This window comes from Adiantum capillus-veneris, chromosome 10 (genome assembly GCF_014529385.1).
Source record: "Adiantum capillus-veneris isolate H3 chromosome 10, ASM1452938v2, whole genome shotgun sequence".
NCBI lineage: Eukaryota > Viridiplantae > Streptophyta > Polypodiopsida > Polypodiales > Pteridaceae > Adiantum > Adiantum capillus-veneris.
The window spans coordinates 30958370-30974583 of NC_140940.1; the positions used below are offsets into that span (position 1 = coordinate 30958370).

Below are 16214 nucleotides of genomic sequence, written 5' to 3' on the forward strand. Positions count from 1 at the left end.
AGGATATTTAGAGATGTGCACTTGAACCGTAAGGTTAGGAACTGTAGATCTACTGGAATTATTAAAAGCCATCAAGAACGGAAAACTCTGATGCGTCATATGATGGGTGGCATTAAGCATCGCGAAGGGGTTTTACCATTAGTTCGGTGGGAGAGACCGGGAAACGAATATTCCTGATGCGTCACGTGATGGGGTGACGGGAGCATCGGAAAGGGAATATCTCGTGGGTCTGGCAGGAAACCCGAACTGGAAAGAGGAATACGCGTAAAGACGCAAGCACAAGAATAAAGATGGGTTCAGAGAAGCTTTTCTTAAAAAGCGGAATATTTTAACAAGCTTTCCGGGAAGAGCAAAAGCTTTCCCGCAAGGAATCTATGTTTGCATTGCATTCGTGCATGTGGTTGCATCCAGGGACGCCTGGGAAATGTTGTGCAAGGCATTGTTTTTAACTTATAAGGTTTTATTGAGTTTTTGAACAAGTTCAGACCAATTTTAAAAATATGTCGGCCGCCCACTTAATAAGTGGGCAGCCACTTAGAAAATAAAGCAACAAAACCAGCCAGCGAATTCTCTCTCCCTATTTCGGGTAAAGCAGCGCAAAAAAAAAAAAAAAAAAAACAGCCGCGATCTCTACGCGAGCAGCTATTCGTGCCGTGGCCAAGGAGCTATAAAAGCACCACATGCCCTCACTGAAAGGGAGGTTACCAACGTCAGCAAGAGAAGACTCTACCGCAAGAGATCGCGAGACTACGAAGCACGGAAGTCGCTTTTCCCGTGCAAGAGCGACAGGTATCTATTGTGGATTCGCCATACAAATTGTTGTCGCGTGTTTGTGTGTGTGTTTGCAGGTACTTCATCGCGAAGGAGAAGCGAGAAGGCTTCGGCCCTACGCTTGGGAATTCCGGGAACGGAATTCGGAAATTGTCTGCGGAGTCTCGACTCCGAGTACAGACGGAAAAAGGATTGAGAGCTCGTCTCTCGGATTTCCCTTACGAGAAGGAACGACCATTGAGTCAGAGATTTAGAGCGGAGGGGTTTTTCTCCGGTTCTTGTGCTTGTAAAAAGATTCTCCCTAATAAAGGATTCTCTTTAAGGGGGGGGACCAGCCCATCTTCTGGTCCCAAATACTGTGTCGAACTTCTCCCTCGACTTTGTTTAGTTGAAAGATTATTTATTTTCATCTTGTTGATTATTCGTGTGCGCTCCCGTTTGTGACAATGTCCGTTCCCGGATGGTCGGATACTTCTTCCCAATGCTCCCTAGCAACCATCCGATGTGACGCATCAGAAGTACCCGTTCTTGGTGGCCTTACAGATATTCCCATTCACAGTGCTCCCGTCATTACTTTAAATGACGCACTAGGAATACTCTGTACTCGGATGTCTCCAGTGAGAAAAACCCTTTCACTTAAAATTCCAATAATTCATTTAGAATTAGTTTCTTGGTGTGCCAAGCGAGAAAACCCTCTCACTTATAAATCCAATAATTCATTTAGAATTATTTTTCTGTCAGATAAAGCCAATTTAGCAACATCCCTCTCACTTATAAACAGTTGTCCTCAACTGAGGTCCAACTTAACTGCCGGGGAGAAACCGGAAAATTTCAAATCTTGCTCAATAGTGAGTTGAGCCAGTCCTTTCTCAAAAGAGGACTTAGAAATTAAATTAAACAAAAATTCAATAATTCAATACTTACCTTACCAGTTCATGTCCTTCCTCTAGTACCTCGAGGAGATCCTTCACCATTCATTAAACTTACGAGCCATGTAAGAACTCATCATTCGCGTCTTTCCGAGAATCTGTTAACTCAATTCCACCTTCTCAATCCCGAGAAGAATCATCCTCCTAAAAATAAATTTAGGTCTATGTCCTTGCGCATAACCTTGCGCTATTAGTCCTGAGGATATTAAACCTCTTGTGTCCTCCCACATAGGGAATGCCCAAATCATAAGAGTATTAATCTTGATGTCTTCCTTCACAAACAAAGTGTGTGATCACCTTAAAGAAGGTTCTTGTTTCGGGCCGTCGCTCAACGTAGGCGGACGGTTCCAATCCGAAGATTCCTTGTGCACAGCACACTTCCTTCCAATCTTTTCCTCCTTGCAAGCATCAATGACGCCTTGCAAAATCTCAGGCAGATAGGATTCTAGCCATAGTATTTTCTGAACGTACGTTCAAACGTGTTCGCAATAGAGCAAACCCTCTTTGATTCTCAGGGATGTTCTCCCATATGTAATTCTCACCATTTTGAAACGGTTGGCGAATTATATTCTTACAAACAGAATAGTTCGAATTTATTCGAGCAGCGTGTAAATGCTACTTGACCTGCTCATGGAGAAACATATACCGCAACCAAAAGTTGCTACTGTAATGGTAAAAGCACATAGCGTACTCAATGATCAACGACCATCGGAAAACCTCTTCTCCGTAGAGAAACTCAAATTCCTTCTACCGAACACATCTCAAATAGAGATTCTCGTGTATCCTTGCGCGCAAAAGGGCGCTCAAGAGAGTATAACAAACTCTCGTCCACTTCCTTGGCATAGGTCTGCATCTTCGTGTGTTATCCATGTACTCAAAAGTATACATAATTCTTAAGCTGTGTTAGAGTTTCAATGAACCTGGAAAATTACCTTCCCTTCATAAGATCCTTACAGCAAAGACGCTCAACTTGACGATCCCTTGGCTCGATCTAAGAGCAAAACCCGCTCATCAAATAATTTGGGATTTCAATCCTTGGATTCCTCGAGCATAGGCCGTAGTCGTCGCTTGTTCCTTCCCTCGTAAAGAGAGTGTTCATTCACTTGTGCGAAAAGCACTACCATGTCTTCCTTGACCGGGTAGGGGGTGTGGGCTTAAAGAGTATTCAAGCTTAATGAAAGCTTTTCTTTGCTTGGAAAGCTCAGAATGGTTCCTTCATAATTTTCCTACCCGCAGTAGGAGAGGTAATCTATTCGAGAATTACCGGATACCAGAATCCGGATCAATAGTTGACCTTCCGACTAGTTGAACAAACCAATTCATCTTAGAAAACAATGTTTCAAATTGATCCTGCTCTCATGAACACTCGAGAGTGAGTAGTCCCGGTTAGACATAACCATACCTCGTGCAAAAGAGCAAACAAGCACAATGCACTTTATGATTTCTGCAAAGATGTAACTTTGCTTGAAAACCTGCCCTCTCACTTAAAGTTTGAGGGTCTTTTATTCAAGAACTCAGGAGTTAGATTGAATTCCCTTACTCCAAACTTTCTATGTTCAATGGTTCCCGTCCCACTACGGGGATTGGATTCTATGTACACTAAGGTGTACACTTTCAGCTTTTATTGCTGACTCTTACCATCTGCTGCAAAATATTTTGCAGATGCGTCTACAAAATTCGGGCAAAAGTCCTTCGTTGAATTTCTTCATCTTTCCTTCCTCGAAGAGGGTCAAGAGTGGAGCTACCTTGGCAAGAGCGAACCACTACTTGCTTGGAATAACTCGTGTTCCTATTGGGCAAACCGACCTCAAAGCGTAGAGGAAAAAACTTTGTTGAAAAATTCAGCCTTGAATTGAATCCAAGTCTAATCTTCTTGGATGCCTTCCTCAAAGCGTAGAGGAAAAAAATTTGTTGAAAAATTCAGCCTTGAATTGAATCCAAGTCTTGTTGTAAGTTCCTTGCAGAGCTTTGGTATACCACCAAGTACTTGCAATCCCCTTGAGGTGTTTGGTCACATGTCTCACCTTCAACTCTTTTCAGAAATTGCTGTCTGCAAAGGCAACTTCAAATTGTCGAATAAAAGCGGTAGCTTTTGGGACATCTTCCCATCCGTCAAAAGTATCAAGCTTGACCAGGGTGTTCTGAGGTCTAAAGACCTTCATATCCTTCCCGATATGACGGGATTTCTTGGCTATGGTTTTGGATTGATGTTCATGGATATTTTCTAGATTCTGAAGGATCTTGAGCATTCCGCTCCATGGATTCTCTAGGATCTTGAGCATCATGCTCTCGTCGCCTTCTCAGAGAATCCCAAGTCTTGTGTCGACTTCTTGCGAAGAGAAAAAAAAATTCCAACTCTGCAAGCTTTTTTTTTCCTGCAAGACTTAGGTTTCTGTCTGCTTACTTCTCTCTTGGCTTGTCATGGCTTCTTCCCGTATCTCCCAGAGTCGTCCTCCTTTACAGAGAAAGAGAGGAGACCATGCTCTGATACCACTGTCACAAACGAGAGCGCATAGCAATATAAAATATACTCGAATAAATAAAATTTATCACTTAATATTGAAGCCAAAGGATATAGAGAGAAATAAATATAGAGAGAGAGAGAAGATCGACAGAGTACTGGGGACCAGAAGATGGGTTGGTCCCCCCCCTTAAAGAGTATTCTTTATTAGGGAGAATCTTTTTACAAGCACAAGAACCGGAGAAAACCCCTCCGTTCTAAATCTTTGACTCAATGGTCGTTCCTTCCCATAAGGGAAATCCGAGAGACAAGCTCTCAATCCTTTTTCCGTCTGTACTCGGAGTTAAGACTCCGTAGACAATTTCCGGATTCCGTTCCCGGAATTCCCAAGCGTAGGCCGAGTACCTGCAAACACACACGCAAACACGCGACAACAATTGGTATGGCGAATCCACAATAGATACCTGTCGCTCTTGCGCGAGAAAAGCGACTTCAGTGCTTCATAGTCTCGCGATCTCTCGCGTCTTCTGGCGGCAGAGTCTTCTCTTGCTAGCGCTGGCAATTCCTTTTCAGTGAGGGCATGTGGTGCTTTTATAGCTTCTTCGCCACGGCACGAATAGCTGCTCGCGAAGAGATCGCGGCTGGTTTTTTTTTTTCAAAAAAAAAAAATCGTTTTTTTTTTTTTCCCCTGCTCTACCCGAAATAGGGAGAGAGAATTCGTTGGCTGATCAGTTGCCTCATTTATCAGATGGCTGCCCACTTATTAAATGGGCGGCCGGCGTATTTTAAAAATAGTTTGAATCTGCCCAAAAACTCAATAAAACCTTATGAGTTAAAAACAATGCTTTCACAGCACTTCCCAGACGTCCTGGATGCAACCACATGCACGAATGCAATGCAAACATAGATTCCTCGCGGGAAAGCGTTTGCTCTTCCCGAAAAACTCGTTAAAATAATCCGCTTTTTTAAGAAAAGCTTCTCAGAACCCATCTTTATTCTTGTGCTTGCGTCTTTACGCGTATTCCTCTTTCCAGTTCGGATTTCCTCTCGACTATGGATATCCCCTTTCTGATGCACCTGTCACCCACCTTGTGACGCATCAGGAATACCCATCACCTAGTCCTTTCCTACCGAACTTACGATACAATCGCCTTCACGATGCTCTATGTCACCCATCCTATGACACATCAGAGATGTCCATTCCCGGATGGTCGGATACTTCTTCCCGATGCTCCCTGGCACCCATCCAATGTGACGCATCAGAAGTACCCGTTCTTGGTGGCCTTACAAATATTCCCATTCACAGTGCTCCCATCATTACCGTGAATGACGCACTAGGAATACTCTGTACTCGGATGTCTCCAGTGAGAAAAACCCTTTCACTTAAAATTCCAATAATTCATTTAGAATTAGTTTCTTGGTGTTCCAAGCGAGAAAACCCTCTCACTTATAAATCCAATAATTCATTTAGAATTATTTTTCTGTCAGATAAAGCCAATTTAGCAACAGAGGCTCAAAAGGCTTTACTGCAACATTGCCTTTGGCTGAAAACTGTTTGCCCTGGGACCCTTTCTTGTGGCTATTAAATCCATCAGAATCTCCCTTCGACAAATTGCTAGCCCCTCTTGCATTCTCAATCAACTGAAACATATTCATGACAGTAGTCTTCATGCAGTAGTCCCTGATTTTCTTGGGCAATCCGCAACAGTACTTCTCAATTTGTAATGACAATGGCACAAACCTGTAAGAGGTGACTGGCAACAATGCGGCCCAAAACTGTTTATTATACTCTTCCAGATTCGCACACTGTTTAGCATTCAACTCGTGCCATTCTGTCATCACATCCACTTCAAAAGTGTTTGTCAGCCATGCACGCGCAAAAAGCTATTTGAATTGGACCCACGTTGTTGGGGCTTGACCCTTGTTCAACAATGCGGTCCACCATTGAAGCGCATTCCCTTTCAAGAAAGTGGCAGCCTTGCGTATCTTTGAAGATTCCGTGAAGTTTCCATAAGCTGCATCGAACTGCTGTATGAAGGTCAAAGCCTGCAATTGATCCTCAGTTTCTCTGAAAGTTACAAACTTCACTCCCTGCCCACCTTCCTTGTAATCCCTGGGCTTACTCAAAGGAGCCACACTGTAACGGTGGTGCTCCATGATTGTTCATTCCAACACTCACATCAACTGTTTTCCTTGTCGTGTGTGCATTTTGTACGTATGGCTGCGAAAAACCAGCCATACCAAATTGTATTCTAGGCACTCGAAACTGGCCATAGGCACCCTGAAAACCTGGTTGGACACCCATGTTCGCGTACATAGGATTACCCATGCATGTTTGCATTGTCCCAAACACATTCCCTGGCATATAACCTGTGGAAGGTCCAGCCATAGCTTGAAACACTGAACCACCTCCAAAATAACCAGGATAAGTAATAGGTAATGGAAGGGTCTGACGCATAGCGTGTTCATTACTCCCTTGACCATTCACAAACGGTTCCTGTCCAACTAAAGCAAGTTGCTTTGGATCATTGGACACCACTAGTTGCTCAACCACATGGGCTTTCCCTCGAGCATTATGAGTCCTCTGCGCATTGGAAATCTCTCCTTTTCTTGCAACGGCTCAGTCATGCCCTGTGTAGGAGGCTGAAAACCCTGTGTCGGAGCCTGTAAGAACTCCTGCATCCTTGGGTTGTTAGCCAACTGCTGAAACATGTCCATGCAGCAGCGCAGTTGAGTTCTAAACAACCTGTCCTCTTCTTGAAGAGTTGAAGGAATTTTCTCTGTGCCATGTGAGGAAGATCCCTCTTCAAGTACTTGGTCTCTCTTCTCTGCCATAATGACAAGCTCTGTGTTGCTTTCACCCACAACAATCCACGTTGCACTTTTTGAAGAAAAAGTGACTATCCCGTCGATGGAACCATATAACCGGCCTGTACAACGTAGAGGGCGGTACTATTTCAATTACCTGTTAACTTTACACAGAGCACTAAGAAGGAAAGAGAACACAGTTGCGTCAAGCGACTAGAATGTCACTGCGCACACGAGACCAACACCCTGTAGGCCCCAAAGACTAGCGCCCCTTTCGGTATTTCTTTATCCAAATTAAGGTAGACGATCCGACCACTTAGCACAAGCTTTCACAAAGCTGTCCAACATGGTGAGGACTGAAAACGCAGGTTTTCGACCTGATTTCGGCAACATAACGGCGCAAAAACCCCTGTAGGTCAAAAGCACCTGTCTAGGACGGATTCCCTCGCTATCTGGAAGCTTTCTAGTGAGCTGTCATAGAAATTCAGCGGGCTGTAATTCTCTGTTTTTCACTGCCGGGTGCCCAAAAGCTTGTACACGCATCCCAAGGCTCTCACGAGGTTCCCCCGGTGTTCCCTTGGAGGTTAGGTGCAAAACCCTAAACCTGCAGAAAAACACAGCAAGCTGTAATTCCCTGTTTCGGATCGTTGTTAGCGGAGCGAACACGTCTACGCGTGTCCCAAGGGCTCCCGCACACAATGGGACAATTCCTCTGTGAATTGGACGAGTTTTCACGCGAGAAAACTCTCCAAACTCGCAATCTTTCGCGATGGAACTGTGCGTACCTGTGGGGCATTAGCAATTAGCTAATCCGGTTCTTGTTCAAAAGGCTCTTGCCTTGGCAAACGCACATAAACCCCCAAAACTGTACATGTTCATCTGAGTAGCCCAACTAGTGGGGCATTACCATATGTGCCAAAGGGGAGAGAGAGATGCACGAGAGCAAGTCATCACGCTACATGAGACAGAGGAGAAGACAAGCTTTCCATTAAAGCTGTAGACTTGCACCCACTACTCACACACACACTGTAGGTCACTTGTGTGTAAAATTCAGCCCCTCTCAAATTGGGCGCCTCCTCTTGCTGAGGTGTCCTGCACATTGACCTCCTCCTGCCAAGTGTCCAGTTTGCCCCTTTTGAGTTAATTCCCTAGTTTCGACTCAATTATAAAGCTGTAAGTGACTTTCTGAGTGGCCCAGATTTCGTTTGGCGGGCACAGGCTTCCATACTCATCAGAATTCAGTGCTGACTGGCCCGACTAGTCCCAAACTGACCGACCCAGACTCCCGATGTGAGAAACCTATTCGGCCACAACCGTTTCACACTAGCCATGTGTTAGGTGCAACGGAATGAATGTTGTATTTTCTCAAGATTAGTGATCTTTATTGCTCAAGGTTTCTTTTAGGTCTTAGGGAAAGAGAGTGCTTTCCGTCTGTAGAGTGTTGTGGTCACGAACAAAGTGAGTGGATATTGTGCGTGCAAGCGAATGAGACTGAGAGAAGGAGAGAGAAGAGATACAACACCGAGAGGTTGTAAAACCCTCCTCCGAAGGCCCCACTCTCGTCGACGAGAGTGGTCTACTTGATTGCACAAATGCGTACAATGCAAATGCAATGGACTGATGCAATAGGACTATGCCGATGACGATGAAGACGGCGGCGACTTAGGCTGAATCTGGGATCTTCTAATCGCTGAATTTCGGGACTGTTTTGGCTGAAAATGACTGTTTTGGCTGCGTTTTCTTGGCTGAAAAATGAGGTTTCTTAGGGCTGAAAACTGATGGTCTTTACGGGCTGAATCTGCTACACTTTAGGTGAATGATGCCAGTCTTAATTTGCTGCTGAAATCCAAAAACGCCAGGGCTGAAATTGGTCCTTCTGTCGCCGGGGTTCTGCAAATGCAAAAACGCTAGGCTGATTTGCTGTGTCGTGATGACGCCGGGGCTGATCTGCTGTGCACAAATCGCCAAGGCTGATCTGATGCAAAAACGCTAGGTCTTCTGTGGAGAAAACACCAGAGTAGTCGCGGGGGTTGGTCTTGCTGAGAAGTTGCCTGTTGAGCAAGGTGCTCCTGCTGCCTCTTCTGCCAGAAAGTGCTAACTTGGGTTTGCTTATATAGAAACTTAGCAAAATTGCCCTACCTACTTTTGTAGGAAAGTCACTTAAAAATAATAAGTGAAAATCCCAATAAATAGGAAAATAGGCTAAATGCACTGGAAAATTCCCCTAACTGATGCTAATGGATTCTGATGGAAATTCCGATGATCATGCTGTATGCAACCGGAGGATATGCATCTATGCTAAGTGACTGGGCATGCATGGTCTACGAATAGACTCACAAAAGTGCCAGATCACTGCTAATCTAAACTGACTTGACTGACGGGAACCCTGCTATGGTGTAGCTTGTCCACGGACACATAGGGTTGGGATGTGTCACGTGACACCATGCAATGTCCACTTGCACCTTTTGAAGGGATCAAGGGAAAACAAGTAAAAATAAAAATAAATAAAATTATCACTTATTTATGGAAGGCAACATGAAAAATACACCTCCTGGTGACAGTCTCTATCTTGGCGGGATCCATTTGCACTCGTGCTGCTGAGACAATGTGTCCAAAAAAGTGTATCACTTTTCTTTGCATTAATCACTAACTTGTGATCTCGTAATGCCTAAAAGACCTGAACCAAATGATCTCTGTGTTCTATCTCATTCTTGGAGAAAACAATGATATCGTCAAAGAAAGTGCCAACAAATAGCCTGTATGTACTCTCGAAAAATCATGTCCATCATCCGGTTAAATGTCGCAAGAGCATTGGTTAAGCCAAAAGGCATCACCAAAAACTCAAATAACCCAAAAGTCATCCGAAAAGCTGTTTTGTAGACGTCTCCCGGAGCGATTCTAATCTGATGATATCCACTCTTCAAAACAATCCTGCTAAAGCACGAGGATTCCTATCATTTGTCGAGTATATCATCGATCCTAGGAATCGGAAATTTGTTCTTGATGGTGATTTTGTTGAGACCTCTATTATCGATGCACATTCTCCAAGATCCGTCTTTCTTCAAACCAACAACACTGGAGAGCAATACGGTGAAGTACTAGGCTAGACAAGACCCTTTTCCAAGAGGTCTTTCACTTGGTTCATAATCTTTTCATTCTGTGCTCGGCTCACACGGTAAGGTGGCCGGTTCGGTGGTGTGCTTCCAGGTATCAGATCAATGGTATGATCTTCAGGCCCTCTAAAAAGCAATCAGCATGAGTATGGAGAAAAATCTTGGCGTTCTTTTGTTCAGGTCATAACATATTCGACCTTTATCCATCGTTCAGTTCTCTCCCAAAAGAATGAGTAAAGAAATTGAAGTTCATCAAGTACAATCTCTAAGCCCTTCACTTGTCAAAGTCGCTTTCTCGGCTCGATAGTCAACCACGGCGTAGTTCTTGTGGTACCAAGGGATTTCGAGTAGAACGTCACTCGCGTGCCCTGAACACCCCTGTCATTGCAAACGACGTTTGCCAATGCTCGGTGTAATGGCAATATCCCGTCCGGGTGACACTCGAACTACCTCCGCCTGTGGCCTCAGCATGTTGGGCGTAGTTCCAAATCGAGCCGCCAATTCCAAGTGAAAAGAAGTTGGCCTTGGCTCCTTCAAAAGAGCTTCCTGATCCTTCACTTTGCCCCAAAAACGGCAAAGTTTGTACTTTCATTCATTTGATTCGGTTCAGGTCCCACGCCATGTGGTACTAGTTCTGCTTTTTATCTGCCTTTTCTGCCACGTCTCTCAGCTGCTTTAGAACTTTCTGGCCTTTCTTCATCTTGTTCATTCGGTGCCTTGTTAGTGCACTTCGCGGAGATATGTCCATGTTCCCCGCATCCAAAGCACTTCCCCTCCCTAATGAAGCAAGCTCTCTCCTCAGGAGTAAGCGTGGGTCGTGCATCCTTCTTTTCTGGGTTGCTCTTTCTCTTTCTACTTTCATTCGCTAAAATCTGTTCGGCTCGTTGTGTCATGACCTCATTGGTGGGGTAGGTCAGACTGCCAGAGTGGATGGCAAAACCCCGCTTCGCATGACTCATCAACTCCTGAATAGAAGCTGACTTCTGTTCCAAGGAGTGATCTCGGATCCCTGTAGGTAGACCCAAGGTAAAGCACTCAATTTGTTCTCTGAACGAGATCTTCTTGAATGAAGAGGCCGGTAGAAAAGAGCTCCAGAATCTCTCGGAATAAGCATCCACTGTATCTCGCTTGGTCATCCGAAGATGGTTCCAAGCAGCTCGTATATCGCATTCATACTCTTGCGTCAACCAAGAAGAAATAAAAAGCTTCTTAAATTTCAGCCATTTAACTGGCGCAGTCTTGTTTACAAGAAGCGTGGACCACCAAGTTCGAGCATTCCCCTTAAAGTAAGAGGCAGCTCTCCGAATCTTGGAGTGCTCTGAAAAGCGTCCTCCCGCGAAAGCAATGTCAAACTGCTGTATAAAAGACAAAGCCTTCGAAGCATCTTTATATCCTGAAAAAGTGTCAAATTTGGTCGACTGTCCACCTTCCTTAAACTCTCGAACTTTCTTGCTTTTATCTTCCAGAAAGTCATACTGGTTGGCTTCATAAAAATTCTTCTTGTTCGCATAAAAGCTGTCATCATCAGAGTCTGAACTATTTGTAGACGAGTCCTCTGTAGAATTGTCACCCACTGGGCAAGATTTAGACTTCTTTGCCTTTTTCTTGCCCTTTCCGAAGCTTTGTTTCTTGCTTCGCTTTTTACCGTTTCTGTCTTCTTTGCTCGAATCTAAAGAGCTAGAAGAACTGTCAGAAGAAGAAGAAGAAGAAGAAGAACTGGGTACTTCTTCAAAATCGAACATGCTTCTTTTGTTTCTTTGCTTTGTCAAATGTCGACTGACGACCCAAATAACCCGGGAAGTCAGTGCCTTTCTTCTGCTTTTTGCCGTGCTTTTTAGCTTTGCTTTGAGCGTCAAAAAGCTGAGCAATCCGTGCATCAACCACCTCTTCTAATTCCTTCTCTGAATATTTCTTGTGAGCAGAAGGTTTCTTGAGAGCGGGTTTCGAGGGTGGTGTTGTGGTTTTCTGCCGCTGCTTGTGCACTTCCTGAAAAGAAGTTTCGCTCATATATTTTGTCAATTTCGGGTCCTTCGCAAAACTGAGCATCATCTTTGTTGCATCGCCGATCAATCGATGACGCTTCATCTCTCGTTGCTCCGCCTGAGTAGGCCGAGGCGGGCCATACTCGTTGCCGGAGTCTTCGTTGTGATCCCTGCCCGCATCTCCTGATGCAGAGGGAGTCGACTGATCCTTGCGTGAAGCCATAGGTGCCGCGGAAAAAAAAAATTGGGGATTGGATTTCCCATAAAAGAGAAATCGGCCGTGCTCTGATACCATTGTAACAAACTTGGACACTCCAAGTCAAGAATCAATCACGATAGCACCAAATAACCACTTCAAACCAGTTCACAGTTCACAATAGATTTGCATTGGCCCTGTAACAAACTGCTGACGTGTCAAAGCCTAAAGAATGGAGCCAACTTACAGATGTGGCCGAGGAGCCTAAACCCTAAGAAGAACAAGTAACAGAAGAAGTGTCACGAAGTGATGACGTGGTAGCCCAAGAGCAAAAAACCCTAACCCTCATTTCTGCCAGAAACCCTAACTGCTGAAACCCTAAATTCCAAAAACCCTAGCTACTAAAATCCTAATTTTGAAAACCCTAACCTTAAAACCTGCAAATCCTAATTCTGAAAACCCTAACCCTAAAACCTGCAAACCCTAATTCTGAAAACCCTAACCCTAAAACCTGCAAACCATAATTCTGAAAACCCTAACCCTAAAACCTGCAAACCCTAATTCTAGTAACCCTAACCCTAAAACTGTAACAGCGTGGCTAGTTTTCAAAAATTGCACTGGCATGATGACGTGACAGGCTGTACGGATTTCCGTGATTTACGCTGGTAGCTTTTGGCATTGCTTTTTGGACCAGAAGCTTTTGAGTTTGAAAGCTTTTCATGTAAACTGCTTTTTAGGCCAAGGGCCTTTAAATATGAGGCTAGGGCTCATTCTCTAGCATGCTTCCTGGAGAAGGTGCAGAGTCTAGAGTACCAGCTTGTACTTTGATGATGCAATATAAAGAAATACCGAAAGGGGCGCCAAGGTTTGGGGCCAATACTCTCTGGGGTAGAATTCCACCACTCTGTGTCCCGTGTCCTCTCTCTCTCTCTCTCTCAGTTCAGTTGTTATTGAAGTGTTAAAAGTTTGTTCAGTCTGTTCTTTTCTATTGGCACGTGGTGCCCGCCTTGTGACAGGCCCGGCGGAGTTCCGTGCCTAGAGATATTGGCCCCAAAGACTGGCGCCCCTTTCGGTATTTCTTTATGTATTAATCAATGTTCAAAAGTACAAGAGTGGATCGGGTCTCACTCTCAGACTCTGCGTCCGGATGCTCTGCAGAGTGGGAGCCTGACTCACGTATTCAATTTACAAGGGATGCCAAAAGCAGAGCCCCCAAAAGCTTCAATTCAAAAGCCTAAAAATAAAAGCAAGGTTTCTTTCTCTCACAAGCTCTCTTGAGCTTTTTAAAAATAAAGCAAAAGAATTCTCTCTCTCTCTCTCTCTCTCTCTCTCTCTCTCTCTCTCTCTCTCTCTCTCTCTCTTCTCATAATTTGCGTAGATTCAAAAGCTGGCCACGCAAATTCGGCCAAAAAGCAGCTCCGCATTTTTCGGAAAATTCCGTACGTTGCCACATCATCATGTCAACGCTTTTTCCGGGATTTCAACCTACTATCCTTTTAGGGTTAGGGTTAGGGTTTTTACTGTTTTAGGGTTTTTGGTAGATTTTAGGGTTTACAGGTTTTAGGGTTAGGTTTCCATAATTAGGGTTTTCAGCAGCAATCAGGGTTAGGGTTTCCCGCATGCTCTCGAGCAGACACGTCATCTGTTTGTGACAAGACGATTCTTCTTCTATAGAAGATCCGATCTCTAGGCAACTAACTGGTCACTTTAGTCAGCAAAAACTGGAACGGACGGCCAAATGTTGCCTCGTACGAAGTCCTACCAATGGCACGGGAATAGGAGTCATTCAAAATTGCTTGTCCTAGAGGTAGAAACAATTTCCAATGAGACTGTTGATCATGCACATATGACTTCAAAACATAGACTAAATCATCTCACTTTGGCCATCTAACTGTGTGGATGAAATGCAGATGAAAAATTTAGCTTGGAAAGCACTCTTTGAAAAGTTTGGCAACATGCAGCCTCCGATAGAAATGCACCAAAGAAGTCTTCCAACAATGTTTCCTCTCTACATGACGGGCCTAAAACTGACATAACTCCCATTTTAATCCAATTGCTCCTCTTATTAAGTCAGAATTTCATTCGCCATCCCAAACAATCTGGTTTGGAAGTGAGGTAAAATGATAATGACCAGAGCTCCAAGAAGACCCTTATGCCAAAATTTTCTTTTGGAAGAGTTTGAATTACGCGAAGGATCTTCATATTCTCTCTGGGCCGGGAATACAATTGCTTTTCAGGACATAAGCATGGAAGCCTGGAGGCACTGATTGCTTGATCTCTCTTTCGGGCAGTTGAACAATGAACATACGCAAACGTCTCATCCATGGCGCTGCTGAATGTATGTGCTTACTTCAAATTGGCTTTGAGACAATCAATTCACCATTGTCAACAGTCGGCAGCCAGTTGGCATTTTCAGAGCTTCTGGCATTGATCTATCTAGTAGGAACTCACAAAAAAATTTCTCAAAAAAGTGAACAAGAGGGTGACTTACACAGACAAGCTGGGACGCAGAGAGAGAAGCAGACAGCATGGCAGACGGGGGCATCCACAGAGTGGCACCGAAATCGCCATCTTGAGAGTCTACCTCCACGACCCGAAAGACGAGGGCACCGTCACCAGCACGAGAAGATGGAGAAGTTCGAGGAGTAGAATCTCCCGTTCCTGCGTTGGACCTACGCCTCGATTTGGAGCTGCTGCCGGGAGTAGACATTTGCGTATGCCAGCATGCACAATCCCTGAGAGCTGTCCCCAAGGGCTTGCGGAGCACTATATCCCACGGGGTCTTAAATGAAGCTAGAGCGGTGGGATCTACGTCGGATCCCCAAAAACAAACATGGACTCAAAAAGTAATAAACGACATGGAGGGAAGGGAGTAAACAAGAACCAAATTTATAAGATCGTGAAATTGCATGAGCTTCAATGAACCACACCCACCTGTGCTACTGTCGTCCGTGACGTGGAGGGTTCAAATCTCTGGTTGCAGGCATGTTGGTCAACGCCATTGACATTTTTTTCCAACGTTTGTGTGCCTTCATATTCCTGCACTTCAACCCATGTCGTAGATCCCCACCGCACGGGGTTCATTTAAGACCCCGTGGCACATCATGTCGTAGTAAACAAATGAAGACTCAATTCAATTCGAAGAAATTCATGGATTCGAAGTAATAACTCGTGTGCCATGATTACGTTGGTTCACCCTTCACCTTCCCCTTAGGATAATTGTGACCTTATTAAAGATACCTAAGCTGAGAGATTGGCCAACCAATGGTTTTGCATTTGTTCAAAGAAACCATATGTGAGGGATATGACCTACATCACTCAAAATCTATTAACCTTTTTAGAATCGCTTGAAAAAAAGAATTGCATGCATTGCAAGAACAAAGAAAATGCCTTGGAGAATAGGATAGTGCCATTGTGCACACTTGAACCACTCTTGTTTAGAACTACTATAGTATTGAGTGCCAGGTATTGTCAAAAAAATGCCATTATCTATTATTATGTTTCCACCATAACTTACAATCAAAACACTCCAAGAGACAACATCCTAGACATATCTCACTAGAAGAGACAACATCCTAGCCAGCTTCTTATGTACTGCTACATTCTTCAAGATGTAAATATAGGTGATCACATTTGGAGAGGATCTAAGAGCTTCTTTGATAGTAGAATACTTTGCAACAATCCATTCCAAGGGATGACACAACGGATAGGAAGGCTCTCAAGGACTTGTTGTACCCTAACAAGTGCATGATTGGAATGCATTTGGGGACAGTCCCTACTATTTCATCTATTGGCATCAAACCAAAGCTTCTTTTACCTCCTAAGTATGTCTGGCTCATAGTGCTACCCATACACAATAGTATAATACTGCCATCATAAATATTAAAATATCAATTTTCCTTCTCCTCACATGTCATTTTTTCCCCCTTTTGTTTGCTCCTCTTACATCCCTAC

General features: G+C 44.2%; 1 protein-coding gene across 2 annotated transcripts in view; it reads right to left on the minus strand.

Annotated features, from left to right (window-relative positions):
* CIP111 (Cam interacting protein 111) overlaps positions 1-15063 on the minus strand; it is a 72509-nt gene extending 57446 nt beyond the window's left edge. The window contains exon 1 of one of the 2 annotated variants that reach the window (XM_086521192.1): positions 14752-15063. In XM_086521192.1, coding sequence (XP_086377318.1) covers positions 14752-14970 — 219 coding nt within the window. In that variant the 5' untranslated portion in view covers positions 14971-15063. The remainder of the gene's footprint in view (positions 1-14751) is intronic. The other variant, XM_086521191.1, reaches the window with a different exon arrangement.
* Between the last annotated feature and the right edge of the window lie 1151 nt (positions 15064-16214).